The sequence below is a fragment of the Heterodontus francisci genome, chromosome 48 (assembly GCF_036365525.1).
Source record: "Heterodontus francisci isolate sHetFra1 chromosome 48, sHetFra1.hap1, whole genome shotgun sequence".
Lineage (NCBI taxonomy): Eukaryota > Metazoa > Chordata > Chondrichthyes > Heterodontiformes > Heterodontidae > Heterodontus > Heterodontus francisci.
Window position 1 is genome coordinate 7349665 of NC_090418.1, and position 16934 is coordinate 7366598.

The 16934-nt window shown below is 48.6% G+C and overlaps 1 protein-coding gene across 1 annotated transcript in view; it reads left to right on the forward strand.

Moving 5' to 3' along the window:
• LOC137357415 (prostaglandin F2 receptor negative regulator-like) overlaps positions 1-9172 on the forward strand; it is a 40769-nt gene extending 31597 nt beyond the window's left edge. The window contains exons 8-9 of the mRNA XM_068023761.1: positions 3787-3854; positions 5263-9172. Of these exons, the coding sequence (XP_067879862.1) occupies positions 3787-3854; positions 5263-5421 (227 nt within the window). The 3' untranslated portion in view covers positions 5422-9172. The remainder of the gene's footprint in view (positions 1-3786; positions 3855-5262) is intronic.
• Positions 9173-16934: the final 7762 nt, after the last annotated feature.

Below are 16934 nucleotides of genomic sequence, written 5' to 3' on the forward strand. Positions count from 1 at the left end.
AATGTTGAGGCCGGGAGGCTGTATTAATGCTCCTGTGAAGCACCAAGGGATGGTTGGCTTCCTTAAAGGTGCTAAATAAATTCAACTGTTCACATTGGAAGGTCGTGGGTTCAACTCCCCCTCCAGAGACTTGAGCACAAAAAAATCTCGGCCGACATACCCAGTGCAGTACCGAGGGAGTGCTGCACTGTCGGAGGTATTTTTCACACGAGGCATTAAATCGTGACATCGTCTGCCGCCTCAGGTGCACTATTTTGAGGCAGAGCACGGGTGTTTTCCTGGTGTCCTGGGTCGAGTTCTATCCCTTAATCACTAAAACAGATGATCAGGTCATTATCACATTGTGGGAGCTTGCTGTGCACAATTTTACTGCTGTGCTTCCTATGTTACAACAGTGACTGCACTTCAAAAAGTACTTCATTGGTACTTTATGAATGCAAATCTTTCTTTTTTGACTTATCTATAATTAAATGCAGCTATCGTACAAACAGATCGACAATGGGAAATACCCACTCTGCCTCACTCTCAGACAGCAGACAGCACCTCCGACAGTGCAGCACTCCCTCAGTGCTGCACCAGAAGTGTCAGCCTAGATTTTTGCATTTAAAGTTCTGGAGTAGGACTCTGAACTGTTACGACCGAGGTGGGAGGAGTGCACTGTCTTTCTGTAGTTCCACTTCCCCACAGGTCACAACATATACTTAAATGTTGTCATGCTAGGCCCCCACCTGCCAAGAATGAGGCACATTAATTTTGTCATGAACATTGATTTTAAACTGTTACTGGAGTGAAGAAAGGACTTGTTAAACAGATCAGCCATGGCTGGTAAAGCTATTTGCAGATTAACAGATAGTGTTTGGAAGGACAAAGGACCATTCCTTGACACATTCAACCCACAATGGACTTTTGATCACCAGACATTGAAGGTGGGGGAGCTCACATTCCAGGTTGACTGCTAAGATGGCCGAATACATGAACAGACATGGTCAAACCGGCTAGTCACATCATTAACCTCTGGGCAACTTCAGATTTTTGAATTTGAACAAACAGTTTGGGCAGAAAATCTGAGAAGATCTCTCTCCTGTCTGCTCCCATCTCTTTCTCACAAGCCTCTGAGTCCACTGAAGACACATGAACCCCAAGACAGAAAAGTCTCCTACAGTGAACAAGGTTTAAGAAGAATACTGGGCCCCAATGAAAAGCAAGATCTATCTACAATCAAGGACTCTACAGTGAGCTCGAAGAACCGTAACAACAAACTCCTCAGATATTGTCTCAAACTTTTCCACTTTATTTCTTCTGCTCTGTTCTGTCTCTATCTGCACGTGTGTATCACGTATGCATGCTACCGTGAGCGCACCGTATATCCGTAGGCGTCAACGAATTAGAGTTTTACGCTTAGTTTAATAAAGTTCTACTTTTCTTCTTTACACCTAAGAAAGCCTGTTTGTGCTGGTGTCTTTGCCTTATAATTGGAAAGCGGTGAACAAGGATTCACCAAGGGGGGGCTAAAAACACAGTGTGTTTAAAAATTCAACCCTGTTACGGTAAGGCTGAAAGGGAACCCTAGACCTCGTTCTCACCTGGTCATAACAATGTGTACCCAGTTACTGCTGTGGCCAATTATATATTCTATCTATTTTAATTTCAGAATAAAATCAACCCACCAGGTTTCTTTAATAAACAACAAAAGTACTAATTTATTTTAAAATAAGATTTAGTCAATAAAGATGAAAAGCTTCGAAATATGACAGGAAATATATATATTCCCTTCTAAATACCCAACACACACAAACACACGCACCAGTTAAAGGAAGAATAGAGATGCTTTGGCCAATGTACTTGCTAATTCTTGAAGAAAAAGGGTAAGATATGTTATGTTCCAGATGGCGTATAGTCTGGCATCCGAGTACATGTAGACAGGTCACTGGGATCTTTTCAGAAGCAGTTCATTCAGGAGTTGTCAAGAGGAAGTCTTCCAAAAGCTTCTCTCAGGAGAAATGGGGCATCAGGTGTTTATAGCTATCACACACTGGGCTTTTTTTGTGCAGGGTTTCTCAGAGAGGTGGAGAAAAGATGAGCTGGGTGATTCTTTCAGCAGGCTACAAACCCAATTGACTCAAAACAGTGTTCAAAAATGAAACCCACTCCTGAGCACCATAAACCTTGACATGTCACTTCGCTTGTAAACAGCCAGAAGGCACCTGTTGTTTATTTAGCTGAAGACATGTGACATCCAGTAAATGTTGTTGTTAAGCTGAGTCCTGCCAGTGACCCTTTACAAAAAAGTCCAGCATCTATGACATCACTTCAGTCCTCCAATGAATCCATCTCCACAATTTTAAAACACGAGTCCTCAAAAAATGGAAGCACTTTCATAACAGAACCTGTGACCGTCTGTCACAGAGGCATGCGTGTTATCCACTGAGTTACAGACAACACAAGGGGGACTGTCAGAGAGAGGAGGGGGAGAGACAGAGACAAAGAGAGAGTAAAATGAGACACAACATCATCTTCATTTTGTGATTTTCCAAAATGAAACGGCGACGAGAGGGCAGCTGTTTGCTTTTTGCATCTCACGCACCATACCCTGTTTGTATAAGTTCGGCTGGAATCTCTCACCGAGAAATGGGAGGTGGCAACCTGACAAACATTTTGATTTCATTCTCTTTCTCTCCAGTCGTTCTGGCTCTTTCGTTTGCCCCAGTGCCAACCCACGCGGGCGCCTCTCACATGCCAAGCCTTCAGTGTTGACTTTCAGGCCGGCTATTCGACCGTGTGAGCCTGATCCCGTTCTTGCTTTGTGTATGCTGTGAAGGTCCAGGTTGGCTGCTTTTCCCCCACACCCACCCCCTTCCCCCACCCCATTCCCTGGTGAGAGCATTCCAACTTCTGCGAAACTCGCTGAGACACGAAAGCCCGCTTTGGCACATTGAAAGGGAACTCAGTGCTTGGCAACGGTTCGGAAGACGGCAGCATCAGAAACGGGAGCATAAGGGCTGCCTTGGTCCTACCCATGCCGGAACAAACTGCTGCCCTTCGTGTGTTATGTGCCGCACAGGTTACGCAGCATCAGGTGGCGAGGTAGTGGGCCAAAGTGTGCCAACGTTCACCCCATCTGTCGGGTGATAGGGACACGGAGTCTGGGACTGCCAGACTGGCAGACGCTGGTTGCATTGACAGAGCCAGCATGTTGCGGTCGGAGTCAGTTAGAAATGAGAAATTGTAATTAAATGGACTCAGCTCTGAAACAGAGACCGAGAGGATGAAAATGAACAGCAACCAGAGAGAGAGGGAGGAGAGATTCCAGCAGATGCCAGTTAATGTACTGAACGATTGTGAAAGGTTCTGGGTTCCAGCCCCACGCCGGAGACCCGAGTAGAGACTCTAAGCCAAAACTCCAGCGCAGTACCGACGGAGCACTGCACTGCCGGAGGCCCCGTCTTTCAGATGAGACGTTAAACCAAGGTCCCCGTCTGCTGTCTCAGGTGCGCGCGAAAGATCCCGCGGGTCGCTGTTTTGAACAAGAGCGGGGGAGGGGTGGGAGGGTGGTGGGTGGAGTTCTCCCCAGTGTCGTGGGGCCAACATTTATCCCTCAACTGACATCACTAAAAATGAAAGGATCTGGGCGTCACCACGTTGCTGTATGTGGGATCTTGCTGTGCGCAGCTTGGTTTCCTGAACCGACAGCAGTTGACGACCTTTCCGTAAAGTGCGGTCTTGTGTTTCTCCAGCATTGCGTGTGTTTAAATACTCCAGGCTTACTGCTGTAATCTCACTCCTCAGGCCATGCTCGGAGTAAGGCACCTCAACAAGCCGGAGGGAACCCGAGGGACAGTGAAACTGACGCTCAGGTGCGTGTATCCCAGTCTCTGAAGCAGCCACCAAGGCCCAGTCAATAGGCCTGTGGGGCACTGAGCTCCTCAGAGCAGCAAGGGGATGAGGGACTTCAGTTAATGTGGAGAGACTGGAGAAGCTGGGATTGTTCTCCTTAGAGCAGAGCAGGTTAAGGGGAGATTTAGTCGAGGCGTTCAAAATTATGAAGGGTTTTGATAGAGTAAATAAGGTGAAACTGTCTCCACTGGCAGGAGGGTTGGTAACCACAGGGCACAGATTTAAGATAATTGGCAAAAAAAAACAGGAGGGGAGATGCGGAGAACCTTTTTTTAACGCAGCGAGTTATTGTGATCTGGAACGCGCTGCCTGAAAAGGCAGTGGAAGCAGATTCAATCGTAACTTTCAAAAGGGAAATTGGAGAAATACTTGAAGGGGAAAAATTTGCAGGGCGTTGGGGAAAAAGCTAACTCGTGTCTCTCAGTCCCCCTCTCTCAGGGTGATATCTGTACACTGACTGGTGTCTCAAAGTCCCTCTCTCTCAGGGTGATATCGGTACACTGACTGGTGTCTCTCAGTCCCTCTCTCTCAGGGTGATATCTGTACACTGACTGGTGTCTCTCAGTCCCTCTCTCTCAGGGTGATATCTGTACACTGACTGGTGTCTCTCAGTCCCTCTCTCTCAGGGTGATATCGGTACATTGACTGGTGTCTCTCAGTCCCTCTCTCTCAGGGTGATATCTGTACACTGACTGGTGTCTCTCAGTCCCTCTCTCTCAGGGTGATATCTGTACACTGACTGGTGTCTCTCAGTCCCTCTCTCTCAGGGTAATATCTGTACACTGACTGGTGTCTCAAAGTCCCTCTCTCTCAGGGTGATATCTGTACACTGACTGGTGTCTCTCAGTCCCTCTCTCTCAGGGTGATATCTGTACACTGACTGGTGTCTCTCAGTCCCTCTCTCTCAGGGTGATATCTGTACACTGACTGGTGTCTCTCAGTCCCTCTCTCTCAGGGTAATATCTGTACACTGACTGGTGTCTCAAAGTCCCTCTCTCTCAGGGTGATATCTGTACACTGACTGGTGTCTCTCAGTCCCTCTCTCTCAGGGTGATATCTGTACACTGACTGGAGTCTCACAGTCCCTCTCTCTCAGGGTAATATCTGTACACTAATTGGTGTCTCAAAGTCCCTCTCTCTCAGGGTGATATCTGTACACTGACTGGTGTCTCACAGTCCCTCCCTCTCAGGGTGATATCTGTACACTGACTGGTGTCTCAAAGTCCCTCTCTCTCAGGGTGATATCGGTACACTGACCGGAGTCTCTCAGTCCCTCTCTCTCAGGGAGATATCTGTACACATTAACTTTCTGCTTTTTCTATGCACAGAAGGCTTATTTACCTCCAATGTCTTTTCTCCCTGGTTCAGCGCTCAGCAGAGGTGTTGTATGCAGTGCTGCAGACTCCTGCTTCAGTTCTTCAGGCCCAGCAGAGTGAGGAAACAGCGTACGCAGAAATCAGACTCTTCGAGCCAGGTCGTCCCCCTGGGGACGGGGTCAGGTCAGTCTACACTGTCGTGCATCAATGACGGATCAGGAAACCAGGCCGACACCTGGCATCGACGTCTGAGGATCCAAGTCTGAGGAGAGTCCACACCCAGAGCTGCTCAAAAACCAGCCATCGATCGAAAGGAGAGTTTGCGAGAGAATTACAGCAGATGAACTGAGCTCCCCCAGGAAACAATCAAGACCCTTGCATTTGTATCGCACCATTCACGACCTCAGTGCACCCCAAAGTGCTTTACAGCCACTGAAGTACTTTTTGAAGTGTAGTCACTGTTGTCATGTAGCAAACCCAGCAGCCAATCTGCGCACAGCAAGATCCCACAAGCAGCAAAGCCAATCTGACAAGATCCCCTGTTTCAGTGATGTTGGTTGAGGGATTAAATATTGGCCCAGGACACAGGGGAGATCTTCCCTGCTCTTCTTCCAAATATTGGCCATGGGATCGTTTACACCCACCTGAGAGGGCAGACGGGGCCTCGGTTCTGACGTCTGAGGGGGGAGAAGCTCTCGGCGCAGGAAGGAGACCATCTCCCCACAACCACCCCACCAACAACTCTTCATTTTATCTTTACTCTAATCGAGTGACCAAGGCTTTCTAAACATCACACTAACCATCACCGACCGTTACACTGACCATCACTGACCATCACACTGGCCATCACTGACTATTACTGACCATCACACTGACCATCACTGACCATCACACTGGCCATCACTGACAATGACTGACCATCACACTGACCATCACTGACCATCACACTGGCCATCACTGACTATTACTGACCATCACACTGACCATCACTGACCATCACACTGGCCATCACTGACAATGACTGACCATCACACTGACCATGACTGACCATCACACTGGCCATCACTGACTATTACTGACCATCACACTGACCATCACTGACCATCACACTGGCCATCACTGACAATGACTGACCATCACACTGACCATGACTGACCATCACACTGGCCATCACTGACTATTACTGACCATCACACTGGCCATCACTGACCATCACCCTGACCATCACACTGACCATCACTGACCATCACCCTGACCATCACACTGACCATCACCCTGACCATCACACTGACCATCACTGACCATCACACTGACCATGACTGACCATCACACTGGCCATCACTGACTATTACTAACCATCACACTGGCCATCACTGACCATCACCCTGACCATCACACTGACCATCACCCTGACCATCACACTGACCATCACTGACAATCACACTGGCAATCACACTGACCATCGCACTGTCCATCGCACAGATCATCATACTGACCATCACACTGACCAACACCCTGACTGTCACACTGACCATCACTGACCATTACACTGACCATCGCTGACCATCACACTGCCCATCACCCTGACCGTCACCCTGACTATCACACTGACCATCACTGACCATCGCCCTGACCGTCACTGACGATCACACTGACGATCACACTGACCGTCACATTGACCATCACACTGACCGTCACACTGACCATCACACTGACCGTCACATTGACCATCACACTGACCGTCACACTGACCATCACACTGACCATCACTGACGATCACACTGACCGTAACTCTGACCATCACATTGACCATCACACTGACTGTCACACTGTCCGTCACATTGACCATCACACTGACCATCACCCTGACCGTCACCCTGACCATCACTGACGATCATCCTGACCATCACATTGACCATCACACTGACTGTCACACTGACCGTCACATTGACCATCACACTGACCATCACCCTGACCATCACTGACGATCATCATGACCATCACACTGACCGTCACATTGACCATCACACTGACCATCACCCTGATCATCACTGACGATCATCCTGACCATCACACTGACCGTAACTCTGACCATCACATTGACCATCACACTGACTGTCACACTGGCCGTTACATTGACCATCACACTGACCATCACCCTGACCGTCACCCTGACCATCACACTGACCATCACTGACCATCGCCCTGACCGTCACTGACGATCACACTGACGATCACACTGACCGTCACATTGACCATCACACTGACCATCACCCTGATCATCACTGACGATCATCCTGACCATCACACTGACCGTAACTCTGACCATCACATTGACCATCACACTGACTGTCACACTGGCCGTTACATTGACCATCACACTGACCATCACCCTGACCGTCACCCTGACCATCACACTGACCATCACTGACCATCGCCCTGACCGTCACTGACGATCACACTGACGATCACACTGACCGTCACATTGACCATCACACTGACCATCACACTGACCATCACACTGACCATCACTGACAATCACACTGACCGTCACACTGACCATCACACTGACCATCACTGACCATCACACTGACCGTCACACTGACCATCACTGACAATCACACTGACCATCACACTGACCGTCACACTGACCATCACTGACAATCACACTGACCATCACACTGACCATCACACTGACCATCATCCTGACCATCACACTGACAATCACACTGACCTTCACACTGACCATCACTGACAATCACACTGACCGTCACACTGACCATCACACTGACCATCACACTGACCGTCACACTGACCATCACTGACCATCTCCCTGACTGTCACCCTGACCATCACACTGACCATCACACTGACCATCACTGACTATCTCCCTGACTGTCACCCTGACCATCACACTGACCATCACCTTGACCATCACACTGACCATCACACTGACCGTCACACTGACCATCACTGACAATCACACTGACCGTCACACTGACCATCACACTGACCATCACTGACAATCACATTGACCATCACACTGACCATCACACTGACCATCACCCTGACCGTCAGACTGACCATCACACTGACCGTCACACTGACCATCACTGACAATCACACTGACCATCACACTGACCATCACTGACAATCACATTGACCATCACACTGACCATCACCCTGACCATCACCCTGACCATCACACTGACCTCCACCCTGACCATCACCTTGACCATCACACTGACCATCACTGACCATCTCCCTGACTGTCACCCTGACCATCACACTGACCATCATCCTGACCATCACACTGACCGTCACACTGACCATCACACTGACCATCACTGACAATCACACTGACCGTCACACTGATCATCACTGACAATCACACTGACCGTCACACTGACCATCACCCTGACCGTCACACTGACCATCACTGACCATCTCCCTGACTGTCACATTGACCATCACACTGACCATCATCCTGACCATCACACTGACCGTCACACTGACCATCACACTGACCATCACTGACAATCACACTGACCGTCACACTGATCATCACACTGGCCACCACCCTGACCATCACCTTGACCATCACAGTGACCGTCACCCTGACCGTCACCCCGACCGTCACACTGACCATCACTGACCATCACACTGACCATCACACTGACCATTGCACTGACCATTACCCTGACCATCACACTGACCATCACACTGACCATTGCACTGACCATTACCCTGACCGTCGCACTGACCATCGCACTGACTATCACCCTGACCGCCACACTGTCCATCACTCTGATCTTTGCTGTCTCTCACTCTGACCCTCAGAGTTAGGAGAACACAGTCGGTGTCCATGAAGCCTCCACTCTGTGTTAGTGGTGAAGGGTGTGTGCACCGAGGTGGCAGGCACTATATTCTCGAATGTACTTGAAATAAAGTTGGCAATGACACTAAGTCTCCTCGTTTCTTGCTCCTGTGTTTCGGTCTCTCCTTTCACATTCTGCTCATCCACTCCCAGTCGATAAGCCGGTAGGTGCCTTGCTTATTAATTAGACATTTCAGGAAAGGGTCTGAGACCTCAGGCTACACCAAAACCCAGATCTCAGGCTCGGCCCAGCCCTCAGGCTGACCAAGGCCCAGATCTCAGGCTCGGCCCAGCCCTCAGGCTGACCAAGGCCCAGATCTCAGGCTCGGCCCAGTCCTCAGGCTGACCAAGGCCCAGATCTCAGGCTCAGCCCAGCCCTCAGGCTGACCAAGACCCAGATCTCAGGCTCGGCCCAGCCCTCAGGCTGACCAAGGCCCAGATCTCAGGCTCGGCCCAGCCCTCAGGCTAACCAAGGCCCAGATCTCAGGCTACATCCAAAGGCCCATTGTCAGAGTCAACGGAGCCTTCGAGACCAAATGTGCCCGCCAATGAAGATGACCTTCACTGCGGTGTCCATTTTTTGCCTCCCAGTGTTGTGCATGGCACAGGCCGCACTGAGCTGTACACAACAGGAGGTCCCAGGTTAATTTGCTGCCCTGACAACAACGTTGAGCAGATAGCCAGTCCTCCTGCAGCCGCATCCATTTGATTGAGGTGAGGATGGGAAGGTGGAGGGAGAGAACACTGGGAGATAAACAAATGCATTGAGCTCTATTTCACATTCCACTTGACTAATCCAGTGCTCTCCTGGCCAGCTTCCCATCATCTGCTCCCTGTAATCTTGAGCTCATTTAAAACTCTGCTGCCTGTGTCCTAACTCACACCAATTCCTGTTCAACCATCACCCTCTGCACTGACCTACACTGGCTCCCAGTCCCCCAGTCCATCAATGCCTTGCTTTTAAAACTCTCAACCTTGTTTTCAAATCCCTCCCATGGCGTCGCCCCTCCCTACCTCTGTAACCTTCCCCGAGCCTCCGAGATCTCTGAGCTCCTCCAATTCCAGCCTCTTGAGCATCCCTGATTTCCATCACCCCACCATTAGTGGCCGTACTTTCAGCTGTCTGGGCCCTAAGCTCTGGAATTCCCTCCCTAAACCTCTCTGCCTCTGTAAGATGCTCCTTAAAACTGACCTCTTTGACCGAGCTGTCCCTAATTTCTCCTTACGTGGCTCGGTCTCAAATTTTTGTTTGTGAAGCACCTCGGGACATTTAGGGTGCTATAGAAATGTAGATTGCTGTCGTTGTCATTCACTGTAAAAGTTATCTTCAGGAACCAGCTGAGATTATTGCCAGTTGCAAACTTTCAGGTTTCGGAGATGCCTTATTATAGAATCATAGAAAGTTTAAGGCACAGAAAGAGGCCACTTCGTCCATTGTGTCTGTGCCGGCTGAAAAACGATCCTCCCGTTCTAATCCCGCCTTCCAACATTTGGTCCCTAGCCCTGCAGTTTACGGCACTTGAGGTGCATATCCAGACTCCTTTTGAATGAGTTGAGGATCTCTGTGTCAACTGTCCCTTTCAAGCAGTGAGTTACAGACCATCACACCCTCTGGGTTGAAAGGTTTTTCCTCATCTCCCCTCTAATTTTTCTACCAATCACTTTAAATCTATGCCCCCTTGTCATTGACCTCTCTGCTAAGGTGAATAGACCCTTCACCTTCACCTCCACTCTATCCAGGCCCATCACAAATTTGTACATTTCAATCCGATCTCCCCTCAGCCTTCTCTGTTCCAAGGAGAACAACCCCAGCCTATCCAATCTTTCCCTATAGCTGCATTTTTCCAGTCCTGGCAACATCCTTGTAAATCTCCTCTGTACCCTCTCTAGTGCAATTACATCCTTTCTGTAATGAGGTGACCGGAACTGCACACAGTACTCAGGTTGTGGCCTAACCAATGAGTTGTACAGTTCCAGCATAACCTCCCTGCTCTTGTATTCTATACCTCAGCTAATAAAGGAAAGGATTCCATATGCCTTCTTAACCACTTTATCGAACTGTCCTGCTACCTTCAGGGATCTGTGGACATTCACTCCAAGATCCCTCACTTCCTCTACACCTCTCAGTATTTTCCCATTAATCGTGTATTCCTTTGCCTTGTTTGACCTCCCCAAATGCATCACCTCACACTTCTCCAGGTTGAATTTCCATTTGCGACTTTTCTGCCCATCTGACCAGACCATCAATATCTTCCTGCAGCCTACAGCTATCCTCCTCACTATCTACTACACGGCCAATCTTTGTGTCGTCTGCAAACCTCTTGATCATGCCCCCTACATTTACATCCAAATCGTTAATATACACCAAATAAAGCAGGGGACCCAATACTGAGCCCTGTGGAATGCCTCTGGAAACAGTCCTCCAGTCGCTAAAACTGCTGTCATCAATTACCCTTTGTTTCCTGCCACTGAGCCAATTTTGTATCCACCTTGCCGCATTTGCCCGGATCCCATGAGATTTAATTTTTTTAACCAGTCTGCCATGTGGGACCTTGTCAAAAGCCTTGCTAAAATCCATGTAGACTACATCAACTACTCTACCCTCATCTATCTTCCATGTTACTTCTTCAAAAAATTTGATCAAGTTGGTCAAACAAGATCTTCCCTTAACAAATCCATGCTGACTATCCTTGATTAACCTGTGCCTTTCTGAGTGACACTTTATCCTGTCTTTCAGAATAGATTCCAATAATTTGCCCACTACTGAGGTTAGACTGACTGGCCTGTAATTATTCGGTCTATCCTTTGCTCCCTTTTAAAACAGAGGTACAACGTTAGCAATTCTCCAATTCTCCGGCACTACACCTGTATCCAGTGAGGATTGGAAAATGATGGCCAGACACTCTGCTATTTCATCTCTTGCTTCTTTTAATAGCCTAGGATACATTTCATCCGGCCCTGGTGATTTATCAACTTTCAAGGATGCTAATCCCATTAATGCTTCCTCTCTCCCTATGTTTATCACATCCAATACTTCACACTCTTCCTCCTTCTACAATATCTGCATCATCCCCCTCTTTTGTGAAGACAGATGCAAAGTATTCATTCAGAACCATACCAATATCTTCCGCTTCTACACATAGGTTACCTTTTTGGTCTTTTATGGGCGCTACTCTCTCCTTAGTTATCCTCTTACTCTTAATGTATTGTTAAAACATCTTTGGGTTCACCTTGATTTTGCTTGCCAATACTCTTTCATGCCCTCTCTTTGCTTTCCTAATTTCCTTTTTGATTTCACCCCCTCCACTTTCTACACTCCTCTCGGCTTTCTGTAGCATTGAGTTCTCGGTGTCGGACAAAAGCTTTCCTTTTCTGCCTTATCTTACCCTGTAGGCTCCTTGACATCCAGGGGCTCTAGGTTTGGCCACCTCACCCTTTTTCTTTGTGGGAACATGTTTACCCTGAACCCCTTGAATCTCCCCTTTGAATGCCTCCCACTGTTCTGACACTGATTTACCTTCAAGTAGCTGTTTCCAGTCCACTTCCGCTAAATCACTCCTCAGTCTAGTAAAATTGGCCTTGCCCCAATTGAGAACTCTAACTCCTGTTCTGTCTCTGTCCTTTTCCATAATAATATTAAAACTGACTGAATTATGACCACTTCCACCAAAATCCTCTCCCACTGCCACTCCTTTCACAAGCCCATCTTCATTTACTAAACCCACGTCTAAAACTGCGCTCTCTCTTGTTGGACTTGCTACACACTGGGCAAAAAAGTTCTCCTGAATGCACCTCAAGAATTCTGCTCACTCAATTCCTTTCACACTAAAACTATCCCAGTTAATATTGGGGAAATTAAAATCCCGTACTATTACTTCCCTATTGTTCTTGCACTTCTCAGAGATTTGCCTACACATCTGCTCTTCTATCTCCCTCTGACTGCTTGGGAGTCTATAGTACACTCCCAGCAGTGTGAATGCCCCTTTTTTTGGTCCTTAGCTCAATCCATATGGCCTCATTGATGAACCTTCCAACATATCATCCCTCCTCACAGCTGTAACAGTTTTCTTGACCAAAATTGCCACTCCTCCTCCTTTCTTATCCCCCTCCCTATCGCAACTGAAAACCCTGTAACCAGGAATGTTGAGCTGCCATTCCTATCCTTCCATAAGCCATGTTTCTGTAATAACTATGATATCATACTGCCACGTGTCTATCTGTGCCCTCAGCTCATCTGCTTTATTGCATTGAAATAGATACCCTTGAGCACTGCCAAACTCTTATTTTATTTTCTAACCCTTGTTTCCTCTGTCTTCCAGACTGATCCATTAATTTTCCGCCTTCCATTTTAATTTCTGATTTTGTCCCAGCTGAGTCTATCCTCAGGTCCCCATCCCCCTGCCCTCCCCAACAGCACTAGCAAAACGTCCCGCAAGGAACTCAGTCCCGGCTCTGTTCAGGTGCAACCCGTCCGGCCTTTACAGGTCCCATCTCCCCCAGCGCCGGTCCCAATGTCCCAGGAATCTGAAGCCCTCCCTCCTGCACCATCTTTCCAGCCACGCATTCATCTGTCTTATCCTTCTATTTCTATACTCATCTGTGTGCGGCACTGGGAGTAATCCGGAGATTACTACTTTTGAGGTCCCGCTCGCTAATCTCTTACCTAGCTCAGTAAACTCTTTCCGCAAGACCACATCCCTCTTTCTACCTATATCGTTGGTTCCAATGTGGACCATGACTGCTGGTTGTTCACCCTTCCCCTTCAGGATGCTCTGCAGCCACTCAGTGACATCCTTAACTCTGGCACAAGGGAGGCAACACACCTTCCTCGATTCACATCTGTGGCCACAGAAACACCTGTCTGTTCCCCTGACTATTGAATCACCTATCACTATGGCTCTTGCTGCCTTCCCTCTACCTCACTGTGTAACTGAGCCACCCGTGATGCCATGGACTTGGCTCTGGCTGCACTCCCCAAGTGAAGCATCACTTTCTTCAGTATTCAGAACTGAATACCTGTTGGAGATTAAGATGCACTCAGGGGTCTCCTGCACTACCTGCCTGATTCTTTTTGACTGCCTGGTGCTCACCCAGTCCCTCTCACCCTGCATACTCTTAAACTGTGGGGTGACCACATCTATAAACGTGCTATCCACGTAGCTCTTATCTTCATGATGCGCCGCAGCGTCGCCAGCTGCTGCTCAAGTTCCAAAACCAAAAGCTGAAGCTGCTTCAATTGATGACACTTTCTGCACAAATAGTTGTCCAGGATACAGGAGCAGAGCGAGGCCATTCGGCCCATCGAGCCTGCTCCACCATTCAATGACATCATGGCCGATGTATTTGTGTCTCGAATTCCACACTCCCATCTACCCCCGACAACCTTTGATTTTCTTGCCTAACAAGAATATATCTACCTCTGCCTTAAAAATATTCAATGACCCCGCCTCCACCACCTTCTGAAGCAGAGAGTTCCAAAGTTGCACAACCCTCAGAGAAAACATTTCTCCTCATCTCGGTCTTAAATGTCCGACCCCTTATTTATCAAAGTAATTCATGACAACGCCACTTCATCGGACACGTCATCAGGATGCGCCGCGGTGCGCACATGCGCAGACGGTCTCATGCCCCCTGCGCATGCGCTGCGGTCCGACCTGCCAGGACCGTTGTGTGCATGCGCAGTTGACGTCATCGCGTTATTTCGTCTTCCTCGCCGACGCGCCAGTTTGGCCTCTGCGCATGCGTCAAAGCTTCGGCGCGACTTTTTGAAAGTGGAAGGAGGGGAGGTTTCGTCGGGCATTTTCTCGCATTTTATCTGAATTATTTATTCGTTTTGGAGACTTGCTTCATTTTTATTTGACACAGGAGATTGTTCCAAGGTAAGCTGCTCTGCCTTTGTGAGTTGCTCTGAAAACATTTCCATTGTCTGGGCCACCGCCTGTAGCAGGATGAAGGCACAGTGACTGTGATTTCTGGCGCCAAACAGTACACACTGCAGGTACATGACGGCCAGGCTACCTGCAGCTGCATCTTCTCCATTCAGACTTTGTTGCCCTGCAAACATGCTGTTGTTGTGCAGAGGCATCTGGGTCTGCCTTTGGACAGGCTCGCCCCCAATTGTCGCTGGCGTGCATCTTAGACACCAACGACGACAGGCATGGCTGCTGCCATTGTGATTACAGAGGAACAGCCAAGGCCCCTCAGCCACAATGAAAAATACCGCTTGCTTTCAGATCAATTGTACCAGCTACAACAGGCCGTTCTGCAGAGTGGAACGGCAGCATTCATGAGGAGACTGGACTGGCTGCGGCAACAGACTCTCCGCTGGCAGCAAGGACTGGCTGATGAGATGGAGCCATTTACTATGCCCAACAATTGCCCGGAAGCACCTTCGGATGGAGGTGGCCGCGCGCTGGACATCAGTCACGTGTCACAAACCATGGATCCTGAGCGTCTCACACCCTGGCCTAATGATCTGATGGACCATACATATGCCTGCCTGTTCAAATCTCCACTTCCCCGACCTGCGGTACCCTCTCCTTGCTGCTCAGTTACACAGTCACCTGCTCCTACACCCATCAGAGCAGTGCTCATGGGCACACAGTTACCTGCTCCTACACCCATCAGGGCAGTGCTCATGGACACACAGCCACCTGTTTCCCCATCCGACGTTGAAACAACCATGCAGCCTTGTGAGACTCCGCAATTGCCAGTTGCTGCCTGTCAAGCAGAGAGGGCGTCCAAAGGGGTCAAGCACTTGGGGAACATTCAGCAAGAAGAGACTGAGCACTAAAAGAAACAAGCATGCCGTGTCCAGTGGTAGCAGAAATGTGAATGCTCTTGCTGTGAACACAACTGGTGATAGTAGTAGGCAGGATTAAATGGGAATGGATGGAAAGACGCACGAGTAACATAACCACTAGCAGGGAACTGCTGGGCTAAATGGCCAGCTTTATGTTCATAGCCCAAAAGAAATGTGCTTCTTTTCCAGCACCCTCACATCATTCATGTTTTCCCTGAGAGCAGCAATGAACCATCACGAGATAGGGGCAGTAACATCATCCTGCCTCCTACAGCTGAGGTGGGTACTAAGTGATTCATTGGCGGTGTTATCAGTACATGCCTTTACCGCAGAACACAAAGCATGCTCAACAGTAATTTCATTGGAGGGAGGGAAGCTCTGACACTGATGTTCTTTCCTTATTTTCTTTCATGTAAAATGTGCCCTTGAGAAAACAATCCTTGACACTTAAGGACGGCATTCAAGCAAAGGAGGCAGTGCAGGAGAGGACGCAAGGATGTGCTGAATCCTGCATCTGAGGTGGGTAATAAGTGCTTCATTGGCGACGTTATCAATTGGTGCCTTCACTGCAGAACTTAATAAGGTGTGCACAACAGTAATTTCAGTGGATGGAGGGAGGCAAGCTCTGACTCTGATTTGCTTTATTTCTTTTCATGTAAAACATGCCGTCGAGAAAACAATCCTCGAGACTTACGGTCAGCATTCAAGCAACGAAGGCAACTGGATCATGCTGCGGAGCTGGTCACGATGTGGAAAGGAACATTGCATTTATGGATGAATTGGGAATGCACATTGGGATGCGCTTGGGGAACATTCACCAAGAATAGACTGAGCTCAGACTCTTGTGACTTTGCCTTCTTCACATGGACATTACAGTAGTGGAATAGAGAGCCAAGCGTTCATTCACCACAAGGCTCTCCAGGAACAATCTCTTTAGCTGTGCATAGCAGAGACTCGGCCTGTCTGTCTAACGGGAATGCTGGACACAACACTCATGTATCCATGCACAGCAGTTCCGCGGATACTTAATGAACTTAATAAAACT